The sequence below is a fragment of the Delphinapterus leucas genome, chromosome 21 (genome assembly GCF_059928025.1).
Source record: "Delphinapterus leucas isolate spDelLeu-1000000601 "Yukka" chromosome 21, BTC_Dleu_Yukka2, whole genome shotgun sequence".
NCBI classification, from domain to species: domain Eukaryota; kingdom Metazoa; phylum Chordata; class Mammalia; order Artiodactyla; family Monodontidae; genus Delphinapterus; species Delphinapterus leucas.
The window spans coordinates 22,497,844-22,524,502 of NC_143149.1; the positions used below are offsets into that span (position 1 = coordinate 22,497,844).

The following is a 26,659-nucleotide window of genomic DNA, read 5'->3' on the forward strand; positions in this document are numbered from 1 at the left end:
TTGAAAGTTATCAGATTTAATAAATATATTATTAGTACTGAAATCCTCTTGAAACTTCTGTATTTGAAGTTATCTTTCCAAAGATAATTAATCCTTTATTAAAATCATTAGAATTTTCTTTTAGCCTTCTTTCATATAAAATTCTCAATTTCACTGTACTACGTGTATTTCTACTGAAGACCAGGCATGCTAAATATTTACTGCTAATATACTACATATACGTGTGTGTATAATCCTTTTACCTTTGAGTTATAAGTATAGATATGTATCATTTGGAGAATAATGTCCAGTACTTTTCTTAGCATGATCCTTCTCTCCATGTCGCTAAGCCTCAGTTAAAAGTTTATCAGTTAAGAGTTTATAAAGCTGATGGGATCAGTGTCTTTTAACTTCTGTATAAATCTACTAATGAGTGAGGATAGGTGTAGGCAGTAGAATTATACTTCTTGACTTGATCTAATAAAACCTAAACTGTCAACTGTGTAGACTATGTTGATCTATGTACTGTGTTTCCAGTATATCCCATACTTTGTGGATGTGGAAAAGTTCAGCCCTGTCAGTCTTTTCCTTTCATAGCTTTCTTAGTTGTCACTGAGGATGAAGAAAGTAAAACTGAATTTTTAAGGTTTAAGTATTTTACCTTTTAATTCCCATTCTTCTGATGGGAAAGGTGTTGAGATTCTACTTATTACATATATGTGTCAATTTGTGACCAGTGTGAAAGAAAGAAAATTTATAGTGGTTCTCTTTTGTGGCTAAATATAATAAGGTAGAGTGCAGGACGGCCTTGTCTTTGTTCGTATTCCGTTGCAGCTATCTTGCCATTAGCTGAGGGAGTGTAATGCAGTCAGCCTCCTGACCAGAGGCCCGCTGTCCTGTTTTCATAAACTTATTTCACCATTATCCACAGCTCCTGCTCTCCTCTTCTAACTCCAAGTGAGAAAGATCATGAGCATTTTTAGTTTCATTCTCTCTTTTTATGTTATCCTGCTTTTTATCACATCCCTACTGCTGAGCTCTTTGTAAATGAATGTAGCTTATGGAGGTAAAAATGAAGAGAAAGTTCTCCAGGCTGTGTAGAGGGCATTTGGTAGAGGTTTCAGTCAACCTGGTTCATCCCATCCTTCTACTAAAGAATGCTAATGAGCTAGACAGTATGTTTGTAGCAAGTACTTTTGCCTCAGTGTGTGGGTGGATTTTTTGACTCACTCTAAAAATCCTTCTTGTATTAAACTTGGAAACTTAAAAATCAAATATCTGTGAGCTAATGACTATGTACTCTTATTCACTAAAACCTTTACTTTGATGGTTTCTTGACTTTTTTTGGCTACCATGTTTTTACCATGTACAACATATACCCACCCTCCCACCCCCAGTAACATCTCATAGTGATTTTCAGTTGGCAGTAGGTAAGGTCATTCCCTCCATTGAGAATCTCTGCTCTATGAAATAATTTTATCTAATGCAATTTGTATATCATATAACCTGTTGTCAGTAACCACATCAAATCTGTATTTATCTCAGTCTCAATTCGTAGACTTAAAATAAGGACCAAGGTTAACCATGATATAAAAAATGTTTAAGCTACTTTATCTTACTTTAGCTAAGGGGTAGATATAATTATATTTTCATTATCTCTGGACATATAAATCCATATGTCTTTCCAAAGCCCCTTTTTATTCATATAGCACATAAGCCTTGGCTGGATATTTTAATGAAATTATAGGGCTCTGTTAGGGTGGCAGAACACTGGTTATATAGTATTAATATCAATGATGCTTGGACTGGCCTGGCTGCATGGTGTATATGATGTACTGCCCTGAAATGATAGTTTTGTGAAGGAGATTTTGGTGGCACTTTGTATGGAATAGAGGCTTCTATATTTAAAATAAGGCTATTGGTAGAGTAGTTTTAGGTATAGGGTTACCCAGTGATCTCTGCTTAAATAGCTTTTCCCTGATATCATACTCTCTGCCATTTTCAACTTGTCAGGAAATGGCGCTTGTGTTTTAGTCTAGCAAGGCCATGCAGGCAGATGTGGCGAAATGGAGACCTGAATTTGGAGTCTGAACCTCTGGGATCTAGTCTTTAATCTTTTCCTCCATAACCCACAAGTCTTCAGCAAGTGCCTTAATCTTTCTAATCTTCATTGTCCTCACTAGTAAAACTTAGATGCTGAGACCGTCTTTACAGGGTTATTGTGATAATTAGGTAAGACCATGCATGTGGAAAGTGCATTCTATCCAAATCCAAGGGAATACAGTTATTATGAGATAACTCGATCCACACAGCCCTCATACTGGGCCGGTCAGAATAAGGTCTGTGTGTCACTTTTACATCTCACAGCCTTAGGAATTAGCTGTATGTTTGACCAGCTCAATATCAGTATTAAACAGACAGATTAATTGACTTCAGTAGTGGATAATGACTGGTAGCTGCAGATAAAATAATTGTGTGAGATATCTGAAATTACATAAAGTTACTTAAGCTGTTATTTATTGGTCATCATCCTTTGATACATATTTTACCTTTTTTCCTCTGGAGAGCTCAGTCAGCTCTCTGTGTGTCTTTGGGCCTTTTTATATAGAAAGAACTTACCACTTCAGTTTTTCCAAAAGGAGAAACAAAGACATAGTTTAAGAAGTTTAAATGAAAGTTACAGATTTCATGAGAGTATATATTAATGGTAATGTGCATTGTCCTGTTTAGTGTTTTTGTATTATAATGCCTTATATTATTTTTTAATATACATCTACACAAGACAACTAATTTTTTTGCTCTTCAGTAGATATAAGGCATTGATATTTATTTACCACACAGCATGTAGTTTTCTATTATCTCATAAGAGTAAATCAATTTGCTGAGTTTTCTCTCTCAAATTTTTCATTTTTTAATGCTTTCTCTAAAATGTATAATGTTAGGGGGATTTCATGACATTATCGTACAATTAAATTGCTCTAACTGGAACCCAAACACGTTTCTCTTCTCCCTACTTCCCAACTTTCTAAAATTAAATTAGGGCCCTTGCAGTGTTTTTATGTTGCATTTGTCATTTAAAGCATTTTGTGTTGCAGCTGAATTTTGAAACCATATTAAGTTGACTCCCGGAAACATTCCAGCAGAGTTCAATTCCTTTTCTAGACCTTCTAGTTCAATGCTTTGCTCTTATGTATCATATAGGACTGAGCTGTAGCTTATTTATTGCATTTGTCAGCCTTAAATTTCAGTTACTTGTTTTACCCCAGTGGTGTGGCTATTTAAGATTTAAGAATTGTGTTTTTAGTCTACTTGGGTAGCAGCATATTTCCTGTTTATTGCTGTTTCAGATGTTTGTCAGCAAATTTAATAAGCAGGTAATTGGTTTCTCTAAGCATAAACTATAAATTTAATATAAAGAAAGTTTAATAATACATACCATATATATGATTCATTTTATACACACACACACATAATTTTCCTTGGACTATCTAATTTTGGAAGCCTATACAAATTAGTCTACCAAATTATATTATACTGCCAACACAAATGGAGTAGAATAAAACTAATCATCAGGAACCTAGTTTATACACCCCATAACCTTACTGGGGAGAAGCTTGAAATTACTCCGTGCTTTTGGGTTAATTAAACAAAAATAGCTATTCTTTTCAACATATATCCTTTGAATAAAGGAGATAAATCACTGGGGTCTGTTTTGTTTTAAGTGATTTTGATAGTGCTACAAATGTTACCTATTTTTATCTTTTGTGTTAGAATCAATTTTATAATCATGATATACCTCATTTGTAATCCCCAAAAGATCACAAAACATGGTCTGTTCTCAGAAGACCTAGCCTGGTTATGCTCTTTTTTGTTGTTGTTGTTGTCTTTATATTGTCAGAGCAAATATGGAAGCTTTCTTAGAAGTTGTCTGATTTGTATTTTCCTCTGTTTTCTGAAATCAGTTTTCCTAAAATTAACAAGTATTTGTATTATATTAAAAAAAACACCAAAAAATACTTTAATACTACCTCAGAAGAAGTACCTATTCTTTTTGAAGTGAGTGTCTTCAAGAGAGCAAAGAAAATATTAAGGAATTTTAAAGGAAAATTTGAAGAAACATGCCCTAAATTCTATCCTGGGATACTTCTGTCCTTACTTTCCCCATCTCTTCCCATGCTCATGAAATTCAGCTTCAGATAGGTATTCAGCAAATGTTTAGTTGGTGGGTGAGTCGGTAAGAGAGAGTAAGTGAATAAGTAAATGACCCCCTTATCTGTGCTCTGACCTTTTGTGTGAAACCATTTGCAGAACATCATTACTTAGATATTGTACCTCAGAAGCCACATACCCCAAGTGAACCTTCCTTATAGTTTCATTCCTAATTAAACTTCTGCTACTCAATTTCTGTTAATGCTTCCATCTACCTTTTTTTTTCTTAATCTTCTAGACCAAATTAAAAAAGAAAAAAGGCAGTCACCTTTGACTTTTTTTTTCATCTTTCTTCCTCTGTGGTTAATTTGTCTTTCTAAAACCTGATTTTTTTGCCTTCAAAATTTCTCAAATTTAGCTCTTTTCTGTTCTTCTCTAACCATCACAGTTGAGGATCTTATCACCTCATGCCCAGGTTATTAGTTAATGTGTCTGCAGCTGACATTTCCTCCACCCCCTAAGTCATTTTGGCTCGACAGACTAATTTTTGTAAAATGTTTTGTTATGTTACTTTCCCAAAGGCTGAAGAAAGAACATTGAGAATCTTTGAGATGAGTGTTTTCAATAAATAGATCAGGTTGCAATAGGTTAGAAAGAGAAATGGGAAGATAAAGAGGAGCAATGGTTATAGGTTGCTGGTTTGAAAAGTTTGACAGACAGGTTAGCCCATTATTAGGAAACTTGGAGTCAGGTAATAGTTTCATCTTATATGTTTATTTTTAAGATAGATCTGAATATAAGGCTGAATAAAAAAAATTTTTAAGGCTCCCATGAAGAATTACAGGGTAACAGAATAATTGTGGAATTGATATTTTAGAGGAAGCAAGAAAAGATGAAGTCCAAAATACAGGTGGAGGGGTGCAATGAATATTCTTTTTTTATAGAAGAAACTTCTGTTAAGGATGAGAATAGAGATATAGAGGGAATGAAATGTTAAATAAAAACAAGTGTACCTGAAGGAGCTTTACCAAATAATCTCATTCTTACCTCTTGGCATCCTTTTGTTTTTCTTCAGCATGTGGACATCGCAGCGTTACTGATAAAATACAACACATGTGTAAATGCAACAGACAAGTGGGCATTCACTCCTCTTCACGAAGCAGCCCAAAAAGGCAGGACACAGCTTTGTGCCCTACTCCTGGCACATGGTGCAGATCCAACTATGAAGAACCAAGAAGGCCAGACACCTTTAGATCTGGCAACGGTAAGTCCACATTTCAAAATATTTAGACTTGCTTGTTATACTTTCAGAAATGACAGTAAATTCCAGGGCTTAACAGGTTTACCTCTAGTGGTACATATATCTCTTGGAAGAAGAACAAATTTCCTTCCTTATGAATTTTTTTAAGTTCTCATTTTTATATAATTTAAAACTATTAAGGCAAACTAAGCAGTAAGTTAATTTTTTTTTTGCCATACTTAACTTGGAGGGAAAACATGAATCATAGAAAAACTTGTATATAGATTGTATTCGTAAAATATCTTAACACCTTCTACTTTGGCTTATGATTCTAGAGCATCTGATGTTCATGGTAATTTACCTGAGGGGGGTGATATAGTCAAAGAAAAAATTATCTTCTAAGCAGTATATCATTCTTCTGAAGATGGAAAAGTAAACTGATATACTGTAGAAATAGTTTCAAAATCAAGAATTAAATTTTTGTGGTTAAATGATATTTAACTACAGAATTAAACGCAGTAAAGAAACATCTTTCCTGAATTTTCTGGAAATCAGGGAGTTACTGTATGGCCACATAATTTAGAATTTTTTAACCGAAAAACTTTTCTAAGCCACATTCTGTTTTATATACCTGTTGCTGAGTAACAGTTTTCAAAACACTTAGTAGCTTAACCGAAACCAAGTGAGTGGCTAGTACAGTGCCACTCACAGTTATAATTCCTCACAGTCCTCTGGGTTGACTGGGCTCAGCTAGGCAGTTCTGCTGTTCTGCCAGCTCCCTTTAGCTGGGAGCTCAGCTGAGGCTGCAGCATCTCAGATGGCCTTAAATCCTACAGTACCTCTCTCTGCGTAGTATCTCACACTCAGTGGTCTAGTTCGAATTCCTTTACAGCATTGGAGGATGACTTCTAAGAGAAAAAAAGTAGAAACTGCCAATCCTTTTAAAGCCTGGCTCAAAAGCCTCAGAACATCACTTCCTCTACATTCTATTGGTCACAGAAACTCATAGGCAACCCAGATTCCAGGGAAGGGAGGTGCCACCTCTGATGGAAGGAGGGGCACAGATGTACATGGAAGAAAGAATTGATAGCTGGCTCTCTTTGGGGACAATCTCCCACATACTCTAACGACAGTTGTGCCTAGCAGACTGTAGAGTTCGTGAATAAGCTAGCCAAAATAAGTGGTGTCCCTTTAAAGTTTCACCAGATTTTAATTGTACATTAAATTATTAAGTATGCACTAAATAACTGAACAAAAATTATTGTAGTTGTTAAGCATAAACAACACATACTATTATGGAAACTCCTTCTAAAGAAGAGATGATTGAGAATCAGCATTCTAAAATGTGCTCCTTTTTAGATGAAAGATGAAATATTTTGTTTTTTTAACTCTATTCAAATCTTTGTTAATTTACATGTCCTTTGAATACATGTGTAATAAGTATGAACAATTGTGTGCACACTTTTCATTTAGTGTTAAAAAGTATTTCTAGGCGTCAACATAGTTCACATTCTTGGATTTTTTTCACAGTTAACTTTTTTCTGTGTGTGCGGTGAGAATACTTAAGATCTACTCTCAGCAAATTTCAAGAATATAGTACAGTACTTATATAAGTACTTACAGTACTTATTAACTACAGTCACCAAGCTGCACATTAGATCTTCAAAAGATGAAATATTTTTTTTTAATTGTATAGTTTCTCCATTCTACCTATTGAAACTACTGGGACTCTTTGGAGCTGTGGATCAGAGAAGGAAGGAGGAAGGAATGATCAAAACCCAATAGGGAATAATGGAGCATTCATTAAAGAAAAAATTCACTAAGCATTTTGTCCTTAGTGAGAAACTTATTGTTTTAAAACGTAATTTTTTTGTGTTATTTTATTTTATTTATTTATTTTTTTAGGCTGACGATATCAGAGCTTTGCTGATAGACGCCATGCCCCCAGAGGCCTTACCTACCTGTTTTAAACCTCAGGCTACTGTAGTGAGTGCCTCTCTGATCTCACCAGCATCCACCCCCTCCTGCCTGTCTGCTGCTAGCAGCATAGACAACCTCGCCGGCCCCTTAGCAGAATTGGCAGTAGGAGGAGCGTCTAATGCTGGGGATGGCGCAGCAGGCACAGAAAGGAAGGAAGGAGAAGGCAAGTACACCTGTGAACGCGTATTGGTTTTGCGGTTTTAAATGAACAGATTCACTTTTCTATTGGTAATTATTGAACACCTCACTTAAAGACATCCTGTCTCTAAGCTTTCATGTACACAACAGCTTATAAGAAATATGTCTTCGTAGAATAAATTCTTTGGCATCTACTTTGTTCTTACTTATGTATATCCCAGTATATCCTTTTCCAACCATAGTATCTTATTGAACTGAGTGAGTCTTATTACTGAAATTATATCAGAAAAATACTGAGAGATTATGTAAGAAATGAAAACTGAAACAATAGCTGATAAATGAAAACTGAAACAATAGCTGATAAATGAAAGCTGAAACAATAGCTGATAAATTTGGATTTTTAAATTCCACTGTTAAATATTTCACTAAAAGCATTATATTATGCTTTATAATATTAATATAAGTACTACTGATAAGATAAACTCTGCATTTATTTCCCCGTCAAATTCAGAGATAACTTGAAGTAAAATCACCTGCACAGCCAAGGGTGTCAAAGAGCCGCGGCTTTAAATAAATACTGGAACTTCCTTTAGATTGATAAACTTCTTTCTGAAAAACTTTAATGTATGTCTGTTTTAGTTGCTGGTCTTGACATGAATATTAGCCAATTCCTGAAAAGCCTTGGTCTTGAACACCTTCGGGACATCTTTGAAACAGAACAGGTAAGCTCTCATATATAGTTGAGTCTTTTTAATTTAATATTAAGAGCTATTAATTGCCACTTGTTCTTTCTTTTTTTGCTTCTTCGCTGCTCTTTTAAAACTCAAAACAAATTTCTGAAAAAGCTAGAGGAATCTAGTATTTTATGCTTCTTTCCAAAATTGTCTAACAGATGATCTGGCTCAATATGCTTTATTACATATCAGAACTTAGGCCATGAAACCCCTGCAAAAGAATGTTTTCAAAATCTTTCCTCATTACTTTGTTTCCAAAAAGTGTTAGCCATTATTCATCTCATTTTATTACTAATGTGACTAGACTCCACTTAAAACTAGTGAGAAATTTTTATGTTAACTATTTAGCAAAATCTTCATGAAGCAATTATCCATTACTGGATAGCAAAATAATTCTTGGGCAAGTGTACGTTTTAAAAATTGCTTCTTTATGAAGTTTCCATTGTCTAGGTGGAGCCTAAAATAATGCTGAACCAAAACTTGGCCATATGCTTATAGACTTAACCTATTTTCAGATACATCTGAAATGGCTGTGAAGGTCTTAGTATGAAGTCATCATTAGGGTGTTTATGAATTAAGATCCTTCTGTTTGTCATTCTGTTTTTATACAGGATAATGAGTTTTTAACTTATCACTGTATGATTTTATTACCATTAACTATCAAATAATAAATTCCTGAGTTTGACTTGACTATTACTAATACACATAGCATCTTAGAATGGGAAAGATCTTTAGAGGTCACAAAGTCATTCTCCCAGATGTAGGAATTACCCTCTTTATATCCATGTGGGACAATAACTTGTTACAATTTGGGCAGGTATGATAAAATGCTTGTAATTTAAAGTACACCCAAATCTGCCCCATGTATAATCTATTAATCTTATGTTTACATTTTACCCTGTTTTGCACAGAAATCTAACCTCTGATCTACATATTAGACTAGCATTAGTTTCATAGGGCTGCCATAACGATTTCCCACAAATCTGTGGCTTAAACAACAGAAATTTATTCCCTCACAGTTCTGGAGGCCTGAAGTTCAAAATCAAGGTGCCGGCAGGGCTGCACTCCCTACAGAGGCTCTAGGGGAGAATCTGCCCCATGCCTCTGCCAGCTTCTAGGCCCCTTTGGCTTCTGGCCACATCCTTCCAATCTCTGCTTCTATCTTCACCGTGCCTTCTCTGTGTCTGTCTTCTCTTTTGTGTGTCTTTTGTAAGGACACTTGCATTGAGTTTAAGGCCTCCCCATATAGTCCTAGATGATCTCCTTATCTCAAGATCCTTAACTGAATTTACATCTGCAAAGATGTAAAAAAAGTTTTTCAAAAAAGATTCTTTGCAAGTTCTGGGGATTAGAACATGGACATATCTTTTTGAGGGCCACCATTCAGCTCACTACAACATAATATAGCCCTTCTTATATTTCTAAGACCTAGTGAACTTATCGTGGATTTACCCTTCCAACCAACCACCCACCCACCCACCCTTACAGAGTTTCTCCTAATTTAGCATAAATTCACCTTCTTTTTCAGTTATTCTTTATATGGATATAGTGTCCAAATTCTTCACTGGCCTCTTTGCCCCATCTGATTTCTTTGTTAGGCATATAGTCAGTTTAGAGTTAATTAAAAACTCCAGGTCTTTTTCATATCAATTACGATGTTAAGATTTTCTAATGTCTTTTTTTTTTTAGCTGAATTTCTTCATATTATATATTGTAGTTGATCTTTAATGCTCTTGATGATCAAAACAGTTGGGTAGAAATAGCACTGGACTAAAAGAAGACCTTGATTCTGATTAAGGCATTTAACCTATCACTTGCCTTACCTGTAAAATACAATAATACTTTCAAAAGTCCGGGTAGTTAAAATTCCCAGTCAGATGCTTCTGTGTCAGTTTTTAAAATATACTTTAATGAAATATCAGTTGTATCTTCTGTCTGGTGGGGAGGACTTCATAAACTGCTATAATAATTTCCTTTTCCTTTAAGCTGCACCTGCCATTGATTCACCCTCTGGTTTGGAGATTTCTTATGAGAATAGCCTAAACAGTAAGGCTCTTTTTCCCTTATCCTTCCCTTGAAGGTATTAAAGCTGTTTTAGAAGCAGTATCCTCTGCTAAAGCCATATTCCAGCCATCTCCCTTCTTCCCAAGTCATATCCACAGTAACTGTGAAATTTCACATATCTTTGCTTAATAAAAACAGACGCTAATTCAAATAATTCCAGTTAACCGATTTTCAAGAGTTCAGTTTCTACTCTTTTAGTCAGTTCGCATCATAATTTTATGTTTTCTTTTTTCTGTTTTACTTTATATATTCTCTTTTATAGTAACTGATTTCCTGTGGCCTGGTTATCTCACTTTGTTGATTTTAATAGTTTAGTCTTAACAGTTGGTCCTTTTGACAGCTTATCCTGGTTTCATCAGTTTCCTTGTTATCTTTTTCACTTCAGTTTTGTTCTGAGTAAATGGTTCCATTGATTTTCCTTTTGCCAGAATGATTTCTGTATCTTTTTTTTTATCAATATGTTGACTCTTCCATTTAATGTCTATTACCTAGCATAGCTCTTTCCTCCAGACAAATGATATCACCATTCATTGTGTTGAACTCTGTGTGACTGTCTTTTGGCCCAGTCTTCAAGCAATCAAAGTTTTATTTTGACTACAATTGTTACTTGACTAGCCTTTAGTTATAGAGTAATACCTTCTGTAACCCTTTCCATAACTTACCCAGAGGATTTTCTGCCATTAGCATTCTATGTCAGTCCAGTAATATATGATGAGGGCCAGGTATTTGTGAGGTGAGGGAAAGTGTTAGGGTGTATGTATTGTAGCCATTTAGTTCATGTCTATTGAGCTGAAGGCAGAGGCGTCCTGTTTTCCTGAGATGCTTTGACACATCATATCTTATTGCCTCTGTTCCTACTGATAGATTCTTCTCTCTCAGTGGAGTGGGGAACATAGTTCTTTTATTTCTGGTTCCAGGGAAACTTCTTTCAGAGCATGATAGCCTCACCTCTTACCTTCACAGTTATTCTCTCTGAAGTCTCTTAACTAACTTGACTTGTTTGTCTTATATACTTTGCTAGTTCTATATTAAATAATATATACCTATGTCCTTTATAGTTAGTTAAGTATAGTACCAGTGTCACTTTGGCCCTTCCTCTGTAACATAGCTTCTTCCTGACTAGAATACTTTTTCTGTGGGAAAGACTGATTTGATTTACATTGCAATTCCTGGAACATAAATGCCGTGACTTGGAAGATTCCTTGTGAACATGTTTATGGTCCACATATATATTTTCATGAAAAGTGACCATATAAATTTTTACTTCAGAATCTAAAGACAAAGGCATGGACTCAAGAAATTCATTATGAACATGATTGTAAAGTTAGTTCTAATTACTGTTACTCTAGCCTGCAATCTTTTAAGCCCAAGTAAAAGAAAGGCCTTTTTCATTAAAACTCCAATTCTTCTCACTCCACCCCAGAGAAAATGAATAAATCTTAGAAACAAGAGGCAGCCCTTCTTAAAGTAACACTCTTGAAGTGACATTTGCTTTATGTGCAAGATGACTTAGCTGATACATGGATAATATTTATTTTAAAGATTATAATTTGGTTTTAATGTGTGCTAACTATAAATAAGTGGCCCAACAAACTTATAATTTCCTGGATGTAACTAAGTTAAGGTTTTGTGTTTTTTTGAAGTGAGTTAATTTAAAGATAATTTTCAGAAAAATATTTCTAGCAGTATAAAAGCCTTGAATCTTGGAGAAACATACCTAAAATCCAACTAGCCTGTTTTACTTCCAGTTATTTCCATTTCTTTTATTAGCACAATAATCTCATATTCACTCAGCTTCAGAATTTTGGAATAATCTTTACCCCCATTCTTTTTTTTTTCTCTAACCGTTTCTATTTACCAGGCCCTGTCATCTGTCCCTTTGAAATTGCTCTCCGATTCATCCCTTCCAATCCGCTCCACCCTGTCGTCATCTTGTTCACAGTCACTTTCCCTTCCAGATCTGCCCTTCATACCACCATCCTCCTGAAAGACACCTTTGTGTTGCTCTGCTGAAAAGGTGTTCTTGGACATTTTGGACACTGTCTTAACTTGGTGTGTAAAGCCCATTAGATCTGCTTTTAGCCTGCTGCTCTGTCCATCCCTTCTTTTATTCCTGTATATACATTATACGCTAATCATTATGAACTTTATTACTAGAGTCTCTCAAATGTTCTGTAGTCTCTCACTTGATTTTCCTTTTGCACATGGTCTTCCATTTGTCTTAAACACCCTTCCCTTCTTCCCCTGCCTAAGTCCTCTTCCTTAGCTGAATTATTACTTTCTTCTAAGAACCTTTCCTGATCCCCTTCCTAGTACTTTCTTTGTTCCCTCCCCTACTTGTAGCCTCAAGCCAGTAAGTAATCTTCCGAAGAGTTCCCATAGGGGTTCCTTGAAAACATTTACCAACCTTTACCAAATATTTGTGTTTACCTTTTATCTCCTTGGTAGAGGAAATAGCATGATCTGTAGTGGTAGGATTCTGTTTGTTCCCTGGCTCCACTCTTTTACTACCAATTTGGACCAGTTATTTACCTTTCTGAGCTGAAGTGGGTTGTTTTAGAATTAAATGAAATGTTTAATTAGTTACTTTTTTGGAAATATCTAGCATACAGAAGGTACTCATTAAATATATTATGTATGAATGAATGATTAGTGAACATAAATCTAAATTCTTTAGCTTGTCATTTAAGGTTTTCCAGTTGCCAACTCCAATAAATATGAGGACAAATAGGGTACCACGTAACTCAAAGCAACTAAATTTAATGTTTAGTTATTTTAGCTTTTTAGTCATCCTTTTTAAGAAAAATAAGCAAGAGGAAAGACAAGTATGGCAATACATTTCAGCTCTTCTGTGTAGTATTTTCATGGCTTCACTGTGCCTTAATTTTCTCATAAGGACAGTAATAGTATTTCATGAGTCATTGTGAGTATTAAATGCGGTATTCATTTCATTCACGATTGGAGCTATATATAATGAACAAATGTATCAAGTGTTCTCCATTTCTTCTCTAGAAGCTAATACTATGTTTTGCTGGCCTGGTTTCTGCTTCTTTCAGACATACACTATATGTATCAATTCAGAAAAGCTAAGGACTCTTTAAATTGAAGCTACCACATAGATATGAGATCCTGTTTTTATGTCAACCTTATGTGAAGTTTAGAAGGAAAAAAGAATGGAATATCAGTAAAGTAGTAAACCTTGTGCATGGTTTCCAAATTATATTAAAATCACATCTAGCTAAAAATGTAAAGACTCCTATTATGTTGTGATCTATTCCATCTCAAAGATGCATATTTCAAAACTGTTGCTTTTTAAAAGCTCTGCTGAAAACTTCCTTTGGGTGATTGGAAGTGAACTGCCCATTTTGTGCAATGGAGCGATTATTTCTTAAATGGCCACTTAGGAGCAATAAAGTAAATTATTTCCAAGAATGAATGATGTATGCTTTTTGCACTGAGGAGATCGGACTCATTATATAGTATTTCATTTTGACAATAAAAACCATCGGAGCTCCAGGCCTAATATGTTAGTTTTTTAAAATGCTATGTGCAAGGATAAAGGTAGAGAGAACTATGGATAGATAAAAATATCTTGTTTGAGTGGGAAAAAGAGTGTCTCTCAAAGGATTTCTCCGTTTCCAGAGGAAAGAGAAAATCAATGGCTAATCTTGTGAAGTAGTATTTGGGCTGTCAGAGGGGCCAGCTTCTTCTGAGCTGAAAATTGCAGTTCATCCCTCAAGAAATGTGGCCGCCCAGGACTTCACCCTGTGCCTTCAGAGCACTGCCACTGGGTGACGCTAGAGTCACAGTTCCTTTTAGTCAACAAAGGAATCTGGTAATTTTGAGTCGTGGCTGCTAATCATCTCCATCTACAGGGACGAATAACCAAAAATTTAAAACCATTGTTCTGTACAAAAATAGAATGTATGTTAGGCTTCAGGGATTGTTAGATCTGAGAATTTAGAAGAGACCTTAAAAACCATCTATCTACTCTCTTTTTTCTTCTCCAAATTGGAATTCTTTATATAGTTTCTATATAAAATGGTCTGTAATCTAACTAAATGCTTGTGATATAAATCTTACTACTTTCTAAAGCAGCCTTTTCCATGCTCGGATACTTTTAGGAAGTTCCTTCTTATTTTTATATAAATGCTACTTCCCTAAAGCTTCTCCTGTTTCATTATGCTGAACACCTCTCCCGTTCCCTACCATTCACCTCTGCTACCTTCTGGATATTGGGATCTGGTATTTCCCCATTTTCAGGCTACTGGTTGTTCCCTCTTACATCTTGAGGCAAGCAAAATGTGGTAGAATTAGGGCTTCCCTGGTGGCGCAGTGGTTGAGAGTCTGCCTGCCGATGCAGGGGACATGGGTTCGTGCCCCGGTCTGGGAAGATCCCACATGCCGCGGAGCGGCTGAGCCTGCGCGTCCGGAGCCTGTGCTCCGCAACAGTGAGAGGCCCGCGTACCGCAAAAAAAAAAAAAAAAAAAAAAAAAAAAAAAAAAAAAATGTGGTAGAATTAAATAATCAAAAGGAAAAATAGCAATGACCATTTTATACTTCTATAGCATTATTTCTCCCATTTTAATTCTCCATTGACTGAAAGCAAATTAGGAAGTATTTCAAGTGAGCAAAAAGCTGATAAGTTTATGGGGGCAACTTTAAGAAGATTATCAGTTCATGCTTATAAAGGAAACAGAAGAATTTTCTTAATTTGACTGGATGCTATAGCATTGAAGGCAAATGGAAAAGTTTTCATCATCTGAGGAACTGTTAAAGATTTAGCAATTAATTTTGATTCGTTTTTCAGATTACACTAGATGTGTTGGCTGATATGGGTCATGAAGAGTTGAAAGAAATAGGCATCAATGCATACGGACACCGCCATAAATTAATCAAGGGAGTAGAAAGACTCTTAGGTGGACAACAAGGTAAGCTCTTAAAAAATAAATAGATTTCAGAAATTAGTGGTACAAAATAAGTGTCCAGGCTGGCATTTGCTCGGGTGGCCTGACCCCAGAGCTCGTGCACTCAGCTGGGGTGGCACCTCCTGCCTCCCCATCTCCATCCTTGACCTCGCTCTCCCTCTAGTTGCTTTAGCTAGAAATCAGAGTCACTCTTCCCTCTTCCCCAACACTTTGTATCCTAAATATCTCTGGAATCTGTGCTTCTGTCCTTTCCCACTGCTGTCACCTAATCCCTATCACTGTCATCTCTCTCCTGGACTCTCACAACCACCTTCCAGCTTATCTCCGACAGTCACCTTTGCCACCCCTCTGGTACCTTCCCTACACTGTAACCAGAAGACACTTTTCAAAATGACTATATGATCATATCATTCCAGGGCTTAAAACCCTTCAATAGAACACTGTTGCTTTTAGGATAAAATCAGATGTTCATAGCATGGCTTTTCATAATCTGACCTTTCTCTCTTACCTTATCTTGTGTCTTTTCCCCTCCCTCACAACTGTCAGCTCAGTCTTTTTCCATTGTACTTTGCTGTTACACGCCTATCTTTCTCCTTTGTGTGCCTCCCTGTTCTCTGTTTGTTAGAAGTGCTTTCGCTATAGGAAAGCAAAGGAAGAGAAAGAAAACAACTTGAATTAGTCATTTAGTCTGCAGAGGTAATAAAATTGCAAGAGTGACATGAAACTAAACATTAACAGATGTTGAGCTTGAGTCTTGCTTATTTGTACTAAATCAACACGGGTAATGAAATTAACAAGAACAATGTATTTTAAACTTATTATAAGTGACCATTTCAAGTCATCTCACAGATAATAATTCTTTTAGAGGATAATTCTTATATTTTAGACCACACTACATTGTAATCACACTGTGTTTTCTTTTGTATCAGCATCATGTATGTTCATGATTGAGTTCAGTTCAACAAATAATTGTTGAGCCTGCTGTGTGTATGTACAAGGACCTCTGTAAGAACAGATCAAATTGATCCCCAAACACATCTCCATTACTTCTCTTGTCTTTGGATGTACTTGCTTAATACAACCTTATATATTAGGTTCAAATTGCACATACATTAGACTTGTTCCAAAATATCTATTATTTATGACAAGTGTTCCCCAAAATAGAGCCTGAAGAGTGTGGACCTTTGTTTAATATGTTAATTTTTCTTTCCTGCAGGCACCAATCCTTATTTGACTTTTCACTGTGTTAATCAGGGAACTATTTTGCTGGATCTTGCTCCAGAAGATAAAGAGTATCAGTCAGTAGAAGAAGAGGTAACTGTACATGAAAATTTTTAATTATCTTTTCCTGAAATCTGTGCTGAGTCTTAGACTCATCAGTGACACAATATAATAGAATTGAACTTTTGAAAACAACAGGAGGAATGTCTTCAGAATTACACACTGGTGTATTTTCAGAAAGTTACTCTCTTTTGTTCTATAGATGCAAAGTACAATTCGCGAACACAGAGATGGTGGTAATGCTGGTGGCATCTTCAACAGATACAATGTCATTCGAGTAAGTTTTTAAAAGTTCAGGGTGAAAATTGGATTGCACAGCTTGCCTGAATATCAAACATAGGCTGGGGCAGCTGGCGTTAGTGAGGCAAACATGGCGATAAGACTCCCAGCTCACCCACTAATATGGACCAGAGCTGACAGTAATTTCTGTTATCACTATTTCAAAGTAGCATTAAAGGCCTGGATTTTCAATCTAATTGAGTCAGTGTTTATATCAGTATGCATGTATCTCTTAATCTCAGTATCTTATTTATAACATGGAATAAATGACTGCCATATGCTTTTTTTCAGAGGGGTGTCATGAAGATGAATAAAATCAATTGAGAACTGGGTTAACCCTTTGGGTTAATGGACCTATTGAAATTACACCAGTGCACATCAGAATTACCTGGGGAGCTTTTTGAAAGTACAGATTTATAAGCCCCTGTATCCTGAAATTCAATAAGTCCTCAGTTGATTTTGAGGTGTAGCTAGGTATGGTGCAGAATAACAAACAAAAACTGTAGCTGAAACTTATGTCACTAAAAGCCAGCATATTAACTGAATTACACTGGCCTGGCAACTTTATCGCTTTTAAATAATGTTTTAAGCAAACAAAACATAAAACAAAAATTGAACCTCCCTAAAGGAAAACATACTTCTTATTTTAAATCATAAACTACCAATTAATAAACATTTCACTAATTCACTTCTTTCTTCCTCATCCTTAAAGATTCAAAAAGTTGTCAACAAGAAGTTGAGAGAGCGATTCTGTCACAGACAGAAGGAAGTGTCTGAGGAGAATCACAACCACCATAACGAGCGCATGTTATTTCACGGTGAGTGTCCCGACAGTCATTATCTCTCTGGGCGTTTGCAAACTCCAGTAGGGTGAAAAGCCTGTGTTACTGACTATATTAGTGTTGTGTTAAAAATGGTTTGTTCTGATTTTTTTTTTTAACTACATGTTGGTACCAGCTTTCTAATGCATTACATGTTAGTACAGGCTTTCCAAGGCATGTACAGTGAAAATAATTTATCTGAAATTGTCTCAGAACTTAAATTGCACACTGAGCCATCTAGATAGTGAAATACTCTTTTTGTTGTAGTTTAGCATAATTGTTTTACTTTATTAGATTATCTGTTTTTGCTTAAAGTAGGACTGGGTGTAAAATAATCTGTGTCTTCAAAGCCACGTTGTACTTTGCTATCTAAAATCTCATGCCATCTGCAAAATCCATATAACACCCTTGCTTGGTGAACACTATGGGTTCCTGATAAGATTCTAGTACATGATAATAATTTATGTAAGTAGACCATCTTACAAAATAAACTTTTCATTTAGGCGTTATTAAGTAGTATTAATCTGCCAAGTGCAAATAGTATGCAGCTAATTGAGATTCTAGAAAAGCGCTCAAAACCGATCTTTCTGTCTTTATATTTTTAGGTTCTCCTTTCATTAATGCCATTATTCATAAAGGGTTTGATGAGCGACATGCATATATAGGAGGAATGTTTGGTGCCGGGATTTATTTTGCTGAAAACTCTTCTAAAAGCAACCAGTACGTTTACGGAATTGGGGGAGGAACAGGCTGCCCCGCGCACAAAGACCGGTCGTGTTACATATGTCACAGGTGAGCATCTTGTCTTTTGTGTAATGGTGGCTGTCCTCAAGCCATGAACCAGATTGGTTTCTCAGGCTCTGCAGAAGTCACAGGTCATCCTCAGTCTTACTCCTAATGAGCCAGACTGTTTTGGGGTTGGATAGGAATAGCTGATCAGCCCCTGCCCCAATAGGAGTAGTGACAACAGAGCTGACAGCAGTGGTAAAAGCTAGTCATAGGTTACAGTGAAGCTCCCTCCATTTTGGCTTTCTCCCTGGGTTCCAATTTCCTTGCTTCAGATTCAGAACAAGGTTGAGAATTATTTCTGGAGAACAAAGAACCTCTAGCTCCAGTCACATTTGAACTAAAGTCACATTTGAACTAAAGCACATAACTTCTATAAACAAGTAGAACCTTTAATTTGCTGACCTTCCTAGTGATATTTTAAGGCAGGGTATATAATTAGTTAGAAGTCCAACCTCAGAATATAACTTTGGAATTAATAGTAAACAAATGAATATTAGCTTTTTAAATGGGATTTTAAAATTCAGAAATTTGAGAGAATGTTATAAACTCTCAGAAGTCAGTGAAAAAAATACCATTCCCTTTCCTGTCGTTGGAAAAGATACAAAAAGAATTGTGCTGTACAAAGATTGCAACTTATTGCATTTCTCTTTAGATTAACCAGCTGCATTATTTTTGCAAAGTCAAGTTAGTAAGATACCTTGTAATCCAGTTGAAACCTCAGAAAGACCCATATAACCATGAAATTCATTATAGTTGTTCACCTTAAAACTTCTCTCTCTCAGTTTCGTTGTGAAAAAAATTGTAGCCATCAGCAGTTCTAAGACAGATGCCCTATGTCCAGAAGAAAACTTCTTTCTATTAAGGTCGCTGTGGTTAATAACACATAAAAATTCCCAAGGATATATAATTGCAGAAATTTCCCTTTGTTGCTTCAAACCTAACTCCTAAATAACAGTAAAAATGAACGTAGATGTGGACTAACAGTTGCTTATTTAAATTAGACACACATGTTTATGTCTTGGCCAGGATTTCCTAGAAAGCAGAGCCTGAAGCAAAAGCTTATGAACTAGCACTTTCCTGGCAAGTGCAACCTCAGGGAAGCAGGAGTGAGGGCACAGAAGGAAGTGAGGTGGATAAAGAGGCAGAGCGAAGACCGGGAGGTGCACCGGTGAGCTGGCCACGGTTTCATAACCAGTGCAGTCGGTTGCTCAGTCCATGAGACCTGGACTCATACAGTCTGAACTGTTACATCTCAGAGCAGTACATCATGAGGGAAGAGAGCTGAATTTATGTGCTGGCGCCTGTCTTGCACTGGTCAGCATTTGCCCCACAGGGCGTTGGTGTCCCACCTTGGGGCCGCTGCGTCTGCAGGATGCACACACAAGGCACAAGGCAAGCCGGTGAGCAGACATGAGCTAGTACCAGCCTCGCGGGCCAGCCAGGCAGGTCCTGCATCTTCTTTTGTCTCCACAGCAACAGGGACACCCTGGGGCAGGAAGCAAAAGTCAGAAAGCGAGGGCCTGTCAGGTCAAGCTTTGAGTGACATATGGACACTGGGAGTAGCCATGGCAGTGGGCCCAGCGGGCTGAGCGGGCAGAGTCCAGTGGCACTGTAGCGCCACCACAGTGTGGAGATAGAGCTCAAAAAGCTTGCTTCTAATGCAGATCCAAATGTTTTCCTCTGGGACCCACAAGAGGATACAGTTGATGCCCAGCCAGCATCCCAGAGGGTCATCAGTAGCATCACACTAAAAAAGCCAGCCCAGGCAGGACTCAGTTAAACTGGGTCTGGCACAATTTTTACTCAAAGTAATATCTCTGATGAGTCACAATGCAAAGATCATACTCCATTACTAAAAATAAACTATTTGATTGAATAACAGGTATTTACAGTTAACAGTGTGACCAATCTTATAGCGTAGTTAAAATATTTATTAAAATGTTTGTTAAGGGTTTGCAAACTTTTATTTTAAAGAACTACAAAGTAAGTTTTTTAGGCTTTGCAGGCTGTATGATCCCTGTCACAGTGACTCAGCTCTGCCCTTGTAGTACAAAAGCAGCCATGGTCGACATGTAAATGAATGTGTGGGAATGTGTTCCAGTATGTGTTCCAGAATGTGTTCCAGTAAAGTTTTATTTACAAAAACAGGTGGCAGACTAGATTTTGGCCCATACTTGGCCAACCCCTAGTTTATGTAATACACTTTCTTTCCAATCAATCTTTCTTCTCCTCTATAATATTTAACAGCTGCCCCAATTCATGTTTCACTCAGGTAGTATAATTTCCAGACATACAGTTAAGCTAAGTATTTTTATATATAACCCCCTTTTATTATTACGTATCTCATCCCAGTTTTTGCTTCTTCATAATGAGTAATAAGCCTAATCTTAATTTCAGATGCTGCTGCCATCTGCTTATTTTCTTCACTTTCTTCCTATCCAGCCACATGCATCCTTCCAGAAGACAGTTTTTGCTAGTATTTGTCCTTTTTCCACTAGTCAAAAACTTGCCAAGTGTTTTCTATGATTGATTTTAAACCACACCAAAACTTTAAATGTTAAGTATAACTATTGAGCCTGCTAACAGCTTATAGTAAATCAGTATATCAAATCTTATCCTATTCCTACTCATAAAATCAAAAGTGACATTTAAATTAGCTTGCCTTATATTAACTGCTTTTGAAAAAATCAGTAAAACTAACAGTTATGTCATTCTAAGATTGCTTTCCTTTTTTCTTCAGACAAATGCTTTTCTGTAGAGTGACCCTTGGCAAGTCCTTTCTGCAGTTCAGCACCATGAAAATGGCTCACGCCCCCCCAGGCCATCACTCCGTCATTGGGAGGCCGAGTGTGAATGGGCTGGCCTATGCTGAATATGTCATCTACAGAGGAGAGCAGGTATGGTGCTCTTGGAATAAGCATGACCAAGCTACCATGAACAGTTGATTCAGAATGCGGAGACCACGTAAGAGTTAAAGAAAGCCATTTAATGAAATATCCACCACATAGTTTGATAGCATTAGTTGATTCAGTTCAAAATGAGCATACCAAAATTCTTTGATATCATCTCTATACGTAGATCCCATCATTCACCTGTCAGCCAGGTAATACAGTGTAAACAAGATGGTGGCTGAGAAATAAAGGTGTGGCATCTCGTGCAGCTCTTGTGGCCTGCTGTTCTGAATTAATGCTTTGTATCTTTCATGCCTCCGCATGGCATGGAGAGCTAAGAGTAGCTGCCATTCAAAGATCTTCGTGAGGTACTTGCCACAGGCTGGTCACATGAGTTGATCAGGGTACTTACACAGAAGAATAGCTTTCTGAGTCTTAAAGCTACAGTACATTGAATTCTGCCAAATGCTTGAGGCTCCAAGATAAAATTGTCAACAAACAGGAAAACTTTCTATCATTTTCAATCCAGGCCTTAACTCTCACAATACTGCTAAATGCCTACTAATTTGTCTAGAAACAAAAATCAATTTGTCTGAACTTAATTGAATTTCAAATGGATACTTTAACTACACTGTTAGAGAAAACTAAAAAAGGAGAAAGAAGAAATTAACTATATACAAGTAAACTATGAAAACTATTTTCTTATATGCCAACAATCTTGGGCCGGGTCAGGTGTGGAGTAGGGGGAAGAATTGCAAACAAATCCTGGGTTTCATTTAGTAGATCTGTTGATTGTGGTGGTTTGGGCAAAGCACTGAAACTCTTTTAGCTGTATTCTAGGATTGAGCAAATGAGTAAATGTGTTGATGTGTTAATTTTGGGAGCTGGGTTCTCACTGTGGAAGAAGAGACATATAAATATGGAATGGGGAAAGGTAAGAATGACGCTAGGGACGGACTGAAATTGGAGATATCGATATGAACTGATGCTTTCTAGTATTTGTATGTTTGTACACATGTAAATAATATGTATGTATAGGTATATGTGTAAGAGGTATATGTGTAAGAGATATATGTAAGCATGAATATATATGTGCATGTATTTCTTAGCACTGTCTGCTGAAAGCAAAGAAACCCCAGTAGCAATAAACACACCTAAAGCCCAGATCTTGGTCTCCAATACCAACCCCCACTAAAAGGAACTTTGGAGAAACAGCTAATTCCAGGGCTGGAGCAGAATAGGAACAAGATGAGCCCGGAACAACATCTTGTTATAACAGAAAGTAATGAAGTGCTCAAAAGCAATGATGGGAGCATGTCACAAGGACTCAGAGCTGGCTTGAAGTGGCTCCCACTGGCCAAATCTGGGATAGTTTGAACATCAGAATAAGTACAGTAATAAATTTTAAAACATTGGAAAGAATACGAATTTATGTTTCTATACTGATAACAAATAGATAAATAAATAAATGAAGGGGAAAGGAAGGCTCTGCTTACAGTAGAAAGCCAAGGGCAGGTGGTAGATAAGGAGGGAGTACTAGATTTGCAGCCATCATGGTAAAGATTAGATCAATGGATGCTAAATGTAGGGGATAATTTTGATACGGAGAGGAGGATTGTGCATGGTCTTCTTATTAGTTACAAAGGACGGGGGGAAACCCACAGTAATTATACTTTGGAGAAAGGGGGCAGTACCTTGCCCAGATGATCAGAATTAACATCACCAATGAGGGACAGATACACACACAGTGTGCCTCCAGATGTCATATTCTGAGAAGAGCCAAAATCATCTATGCAGTGTTCCAGCCAAGAATGTATGACCTCAGTCTAATCAAAATGAAGAATGTTCTATTAAAAAAAAATTGAGGGGAAGACTGGATTCTTCAAAAATGTCAATGTTATAAAAGAGAAAGGCTTTGAAAACTTTCAGATTAAATGAAACCCAAGAGACAGGACAAACTAACTTCAGATTCTGCCCCCAAATTGGATCTGGTACTAGAAGAGAAAGGACATTATTAGATCAACTGATAAAATTGAAATATGAACAGTAGGTAGATAAAAGTATTATGTCAGTATAAAATTTATGTAAGAGAATATCCCTATTCTTAGGAAGTAAATACTAGCATATTTAGGGATAAAGAACCATGATGAGGTATATTACTTACTCTCAAATGGCTCAGGGAAAAACATAACTGAATCTATCTGTCTTTCTGTCTGTCTGCCTAGTATATATAGAGGTGGGGGAAGTACACATGATAAAGCAAATGGGATAAGTAAAACCTTAACAATATTTGGATGTAGGTAAAGGGTATACAGGTATTTTAGGTACTAGCTTAATTTTTGCAACTTAATATGTTTTGCAGTTGTTTCCAAATAAAAGTTTAAAAACTACCGAAGAATAAATTTGTCAGATTTTTCTTTTTAAATCAGAAACTCCCTACTTCTAGAGAAAACACTTTCACTTTGACTCAGTAATTCCACTTTTAGAAATTTGTTTTAGATATAATCAGTGATGATCACACCCAAAAAAAACCCTACAAGAAGGTTCATCGCTATGTTGATTATCATAATGAAAATTTTAAACAACCTAAATATTCAACAGAAAGAGAATGATTTAAATGAATGTTAGTATATTTATGTGCCTGTGATTTAAAAAGTATATTTACATGGTATATGCTAAACACAGAATCAACCAAAACACAAGAGCGGTTATCTCTGGGTATTGAGATTATAGGTGATTTCAGTTTTCTCTGCCATACACTTTTCAAGATTTTGTAAGTTAGCTATGGGAAATAGAATTTCTTTCACGTTTGGGTGGAAAGAAATAATAAGGGATACTAATAATAGGTTTACATTTGTAGTATTTGCTGATCTTTCAACCATTTCCTAAGTAGTTTGACTTGATAACTTGTTTAGATTCCCTTGCTAAAAGAATTTTAGAGAATGATGTGGTCCAAATCATATTTGAAAGAAAAAACTACCTTGAAAACTGAAATGTGTGTAGTAGCTGTTTTATTTCAGGGGAGCATACCTGTGCTTCCATATCCAGGTGCTTCCCACATGGACAGTGTTTACTCTAATGTCTACTAATTGAGTCGCTGCCCATGAGCAATTTCTCTTGATTTATGGTGGACTTTTCCTTTGGTAACTTTTCTTTCATTCCCCTTAGTGATACCTTAAATCATCTTTCACCCTTAGTATCAACACTTTCAAGAATACGCAAATGTTTTATTCAGAGGGTTGGTTCGAGGAGTATTATTTATTTATTTATTTATTTATTTTTAAATTATTTATTTATTTTTGGTTGTGTTGGGTCTTCGTTTCTGTGTGGGGGCTTTCTCTAGTTGCAGCGAGCAGGGGCCACTCTTCATCGCGGTGCGCGGGCCTCTCACTGTCGCGGCCTCTCTCGTTGCGGCCTCTCTTGTTGCGGAGCGTAAGCTCCAGACGCGCAGGCTCAGTAGTTGTGGCTCACGGGCCCAGTTGCTCTGCGGCATCTTCCCAGACCAGGGCTCGAACCCGTGTCCCCTGCATTGGCAGGCAGATTCTCAACCACTGCGCCACCAGGGAAGCCCCGAGGAGTATTATTTATTATTGGTGGGATTATTTGTTTCTTTGGAATTGAAAAGATGTGTTGAAAATTAACTACACTGTGCTTGAAAGAAAAGTAGTTCTGACTTTAGTATATGACTGGACTTAGAGTATCAGGAATTTTTTTGTGCGTTGTACTATAAGCTTCACATTAAATTAGACAATAGAGGAGGTATTCTCTGGTCATTGGCCGCTTCAGACATGTGGCCTGTTTTACTGAAATGATATGAACAATGCAGAGTTATGTAACTTGGAGAATAGAAGACTACGCAGTGATTTGTAGGATAATTTTCAAATACACAAAATCATTCAAGGGAGCATGTTTCTTCACCTCTGTGGAGAATTAACTGAAAGCATTTGAGTTTAAGTTGTAGCATTGAGGATTTGGGTTAAGAAGAATTTTCTGAAATTCAGTTACTAAAAGTGGCTGTTGAATCTTTTCTTATAGGTACTTTAAAAATATGCTCTATGCTTTTATAACCAGCATGGGTTTAAAGTAAGACTTGACAGGAAATCATGTTTGTTGGTCTATCCTGGGCCCTTCTAGACCTGCAGTTTAGTAATTCCCTTGCCTTAAATTCCTCTGGACTTTGATGTGATTAATTCCTATCTCAGTCTGTACACAGAAGCAATTCAGTAGCCTAGTCAGTAGGAACCAAGAGATAAGGACCTGTAAGTCATTCATACCATTAGCATCTTAGAATCTGCCTAAAATTTACATGTGTTAGGAATCTCCTAAGATAGTGTACTACCAAAATTCACATGCTTGCATTACCAATCCCTTTGCTTAAGCAACTTATCTGCAAGCAAAAGGATGTATCATACAAAGTATCATAGATATTAAATTTCATTGGGACAAAAGGAAGTAGGAGTGGGCTTCACACTCATTTTTTTTTTTTTTTTTTTTGTGGTACGCAGGCCTCTCACTGTTGTGGCCTCTCCCGTTGCGGAGCACAGGCTCCGGACGCGCAGGCTCAGCGGCCATGGCTCACGGGCCCAGCTGCTCCGCGACATGTGGGATCTTCCCGGACCGGGGCACGAACCCGTGTCCCGAACCCGTGTTCCCTGCATCGGCAGGCGGACTCTCAACCACTGTGCCACCAGGGAAGCCCCACACTCATTTTTGACACTTAGCACATGCTCACCGGGGTTAGTTTTAAATTCTTCTTTTTCTGTCTGGCTTATCTTCCCAAACAAATGGGAAACTTCTTGACAGCAGGGTCCATATCTTACCCCAGAGTGCTTTGTATGCACTAGATGCTCAATATATGTGTATTGGTGATGAATAGATAATTTTCTTGACCATTAAACTATCTGGTTGATTAACCAGTTTTTTTCCATTTTTCCACCAGTTTTTGAGCCTTCCTAGATTTTTTATACCCGACTCTAGAATTAGCAATAGATAGCTAACCTACCTTGTAACTAAAAACTAAAATACAGTTTAAAACCATTTCAACAATTAAGCAGTGTTCACATTATAATAAAATAAAACTACAAACTATTTAGTTATTGCGCTCCGGATTGGAAAGTCAGGAGTAATGAGGATTGTCAGTCTTAGTTATTCCAACTACGTGTACTAAAGATGGAAACCATTGCTGTTTTTAAGTCAAACCAAAACAGACTGGAATTTTGGAAAAGAATTTTATGAGTGATAATGGTTCCTTACATGAATAGAAACAGTTATAGCTTTTCAAAACATATGTACATTTTTTGTTTTTTTAATCCTTACTGAGACCTCTTCAAGAAGAACTAGTCTTTGATGAATGAGAATAATAATGTTAATAGTAATAACTAACACA

At 36.7% G+C, this 26,659-nt stretch overlaps 1 protein-coding gene across 3 annotated transcripts in view; it reads left to right on the forward strand.

Annotated features, from left to right (window-relative positions):
- TNKS (tankyrase) overlaps positions 1–26,659 on the forward strand; it is a 176,432-nt gene that overhangs the window by 143,776 nt on the left and 5,997 nt on the right. For 2 of the 3 annotated variants that reach the window (XM_022571132.3, XM_022571133.3), the window contains exons 18-26: positions 5,204–5,392; positions 7,274–7,511; positions 8,126–8,208; positions 15,095–15,215; positions 16,429–16,526; positions 16,696–16,770; positions 17,485–17,590; positions 18,199–18,385; positions 21,123–21,279. In XM_022571132.3, coding sequence (XP_022426840.1) covers positions 5,204–5,392; positions 7,274–7,511; positions 8,126–8,208; positions 15,095–15,215; positions 16,429–16,526; positions 16,696–16,770; positions 17,485–17,590; positions 18,199–18,385; positions 21,123–21,279 — 1,254 coding nt within the window. Of the gene's footprint in view, positions 1–5,203; positions 5,393–7,273; positions 7,512–8,125; positions 8,209–15,094; positions 15,216–16,428; positions 16,527–16,695; positions 16,771–17,484; positions 17,591–18,198; positions 18,386–21,122; positions 21,347–26,659 lie in introns of all 3 variants that reach the window. The other variant, XM_089903698.1, reaches the window with a different exon arrangement.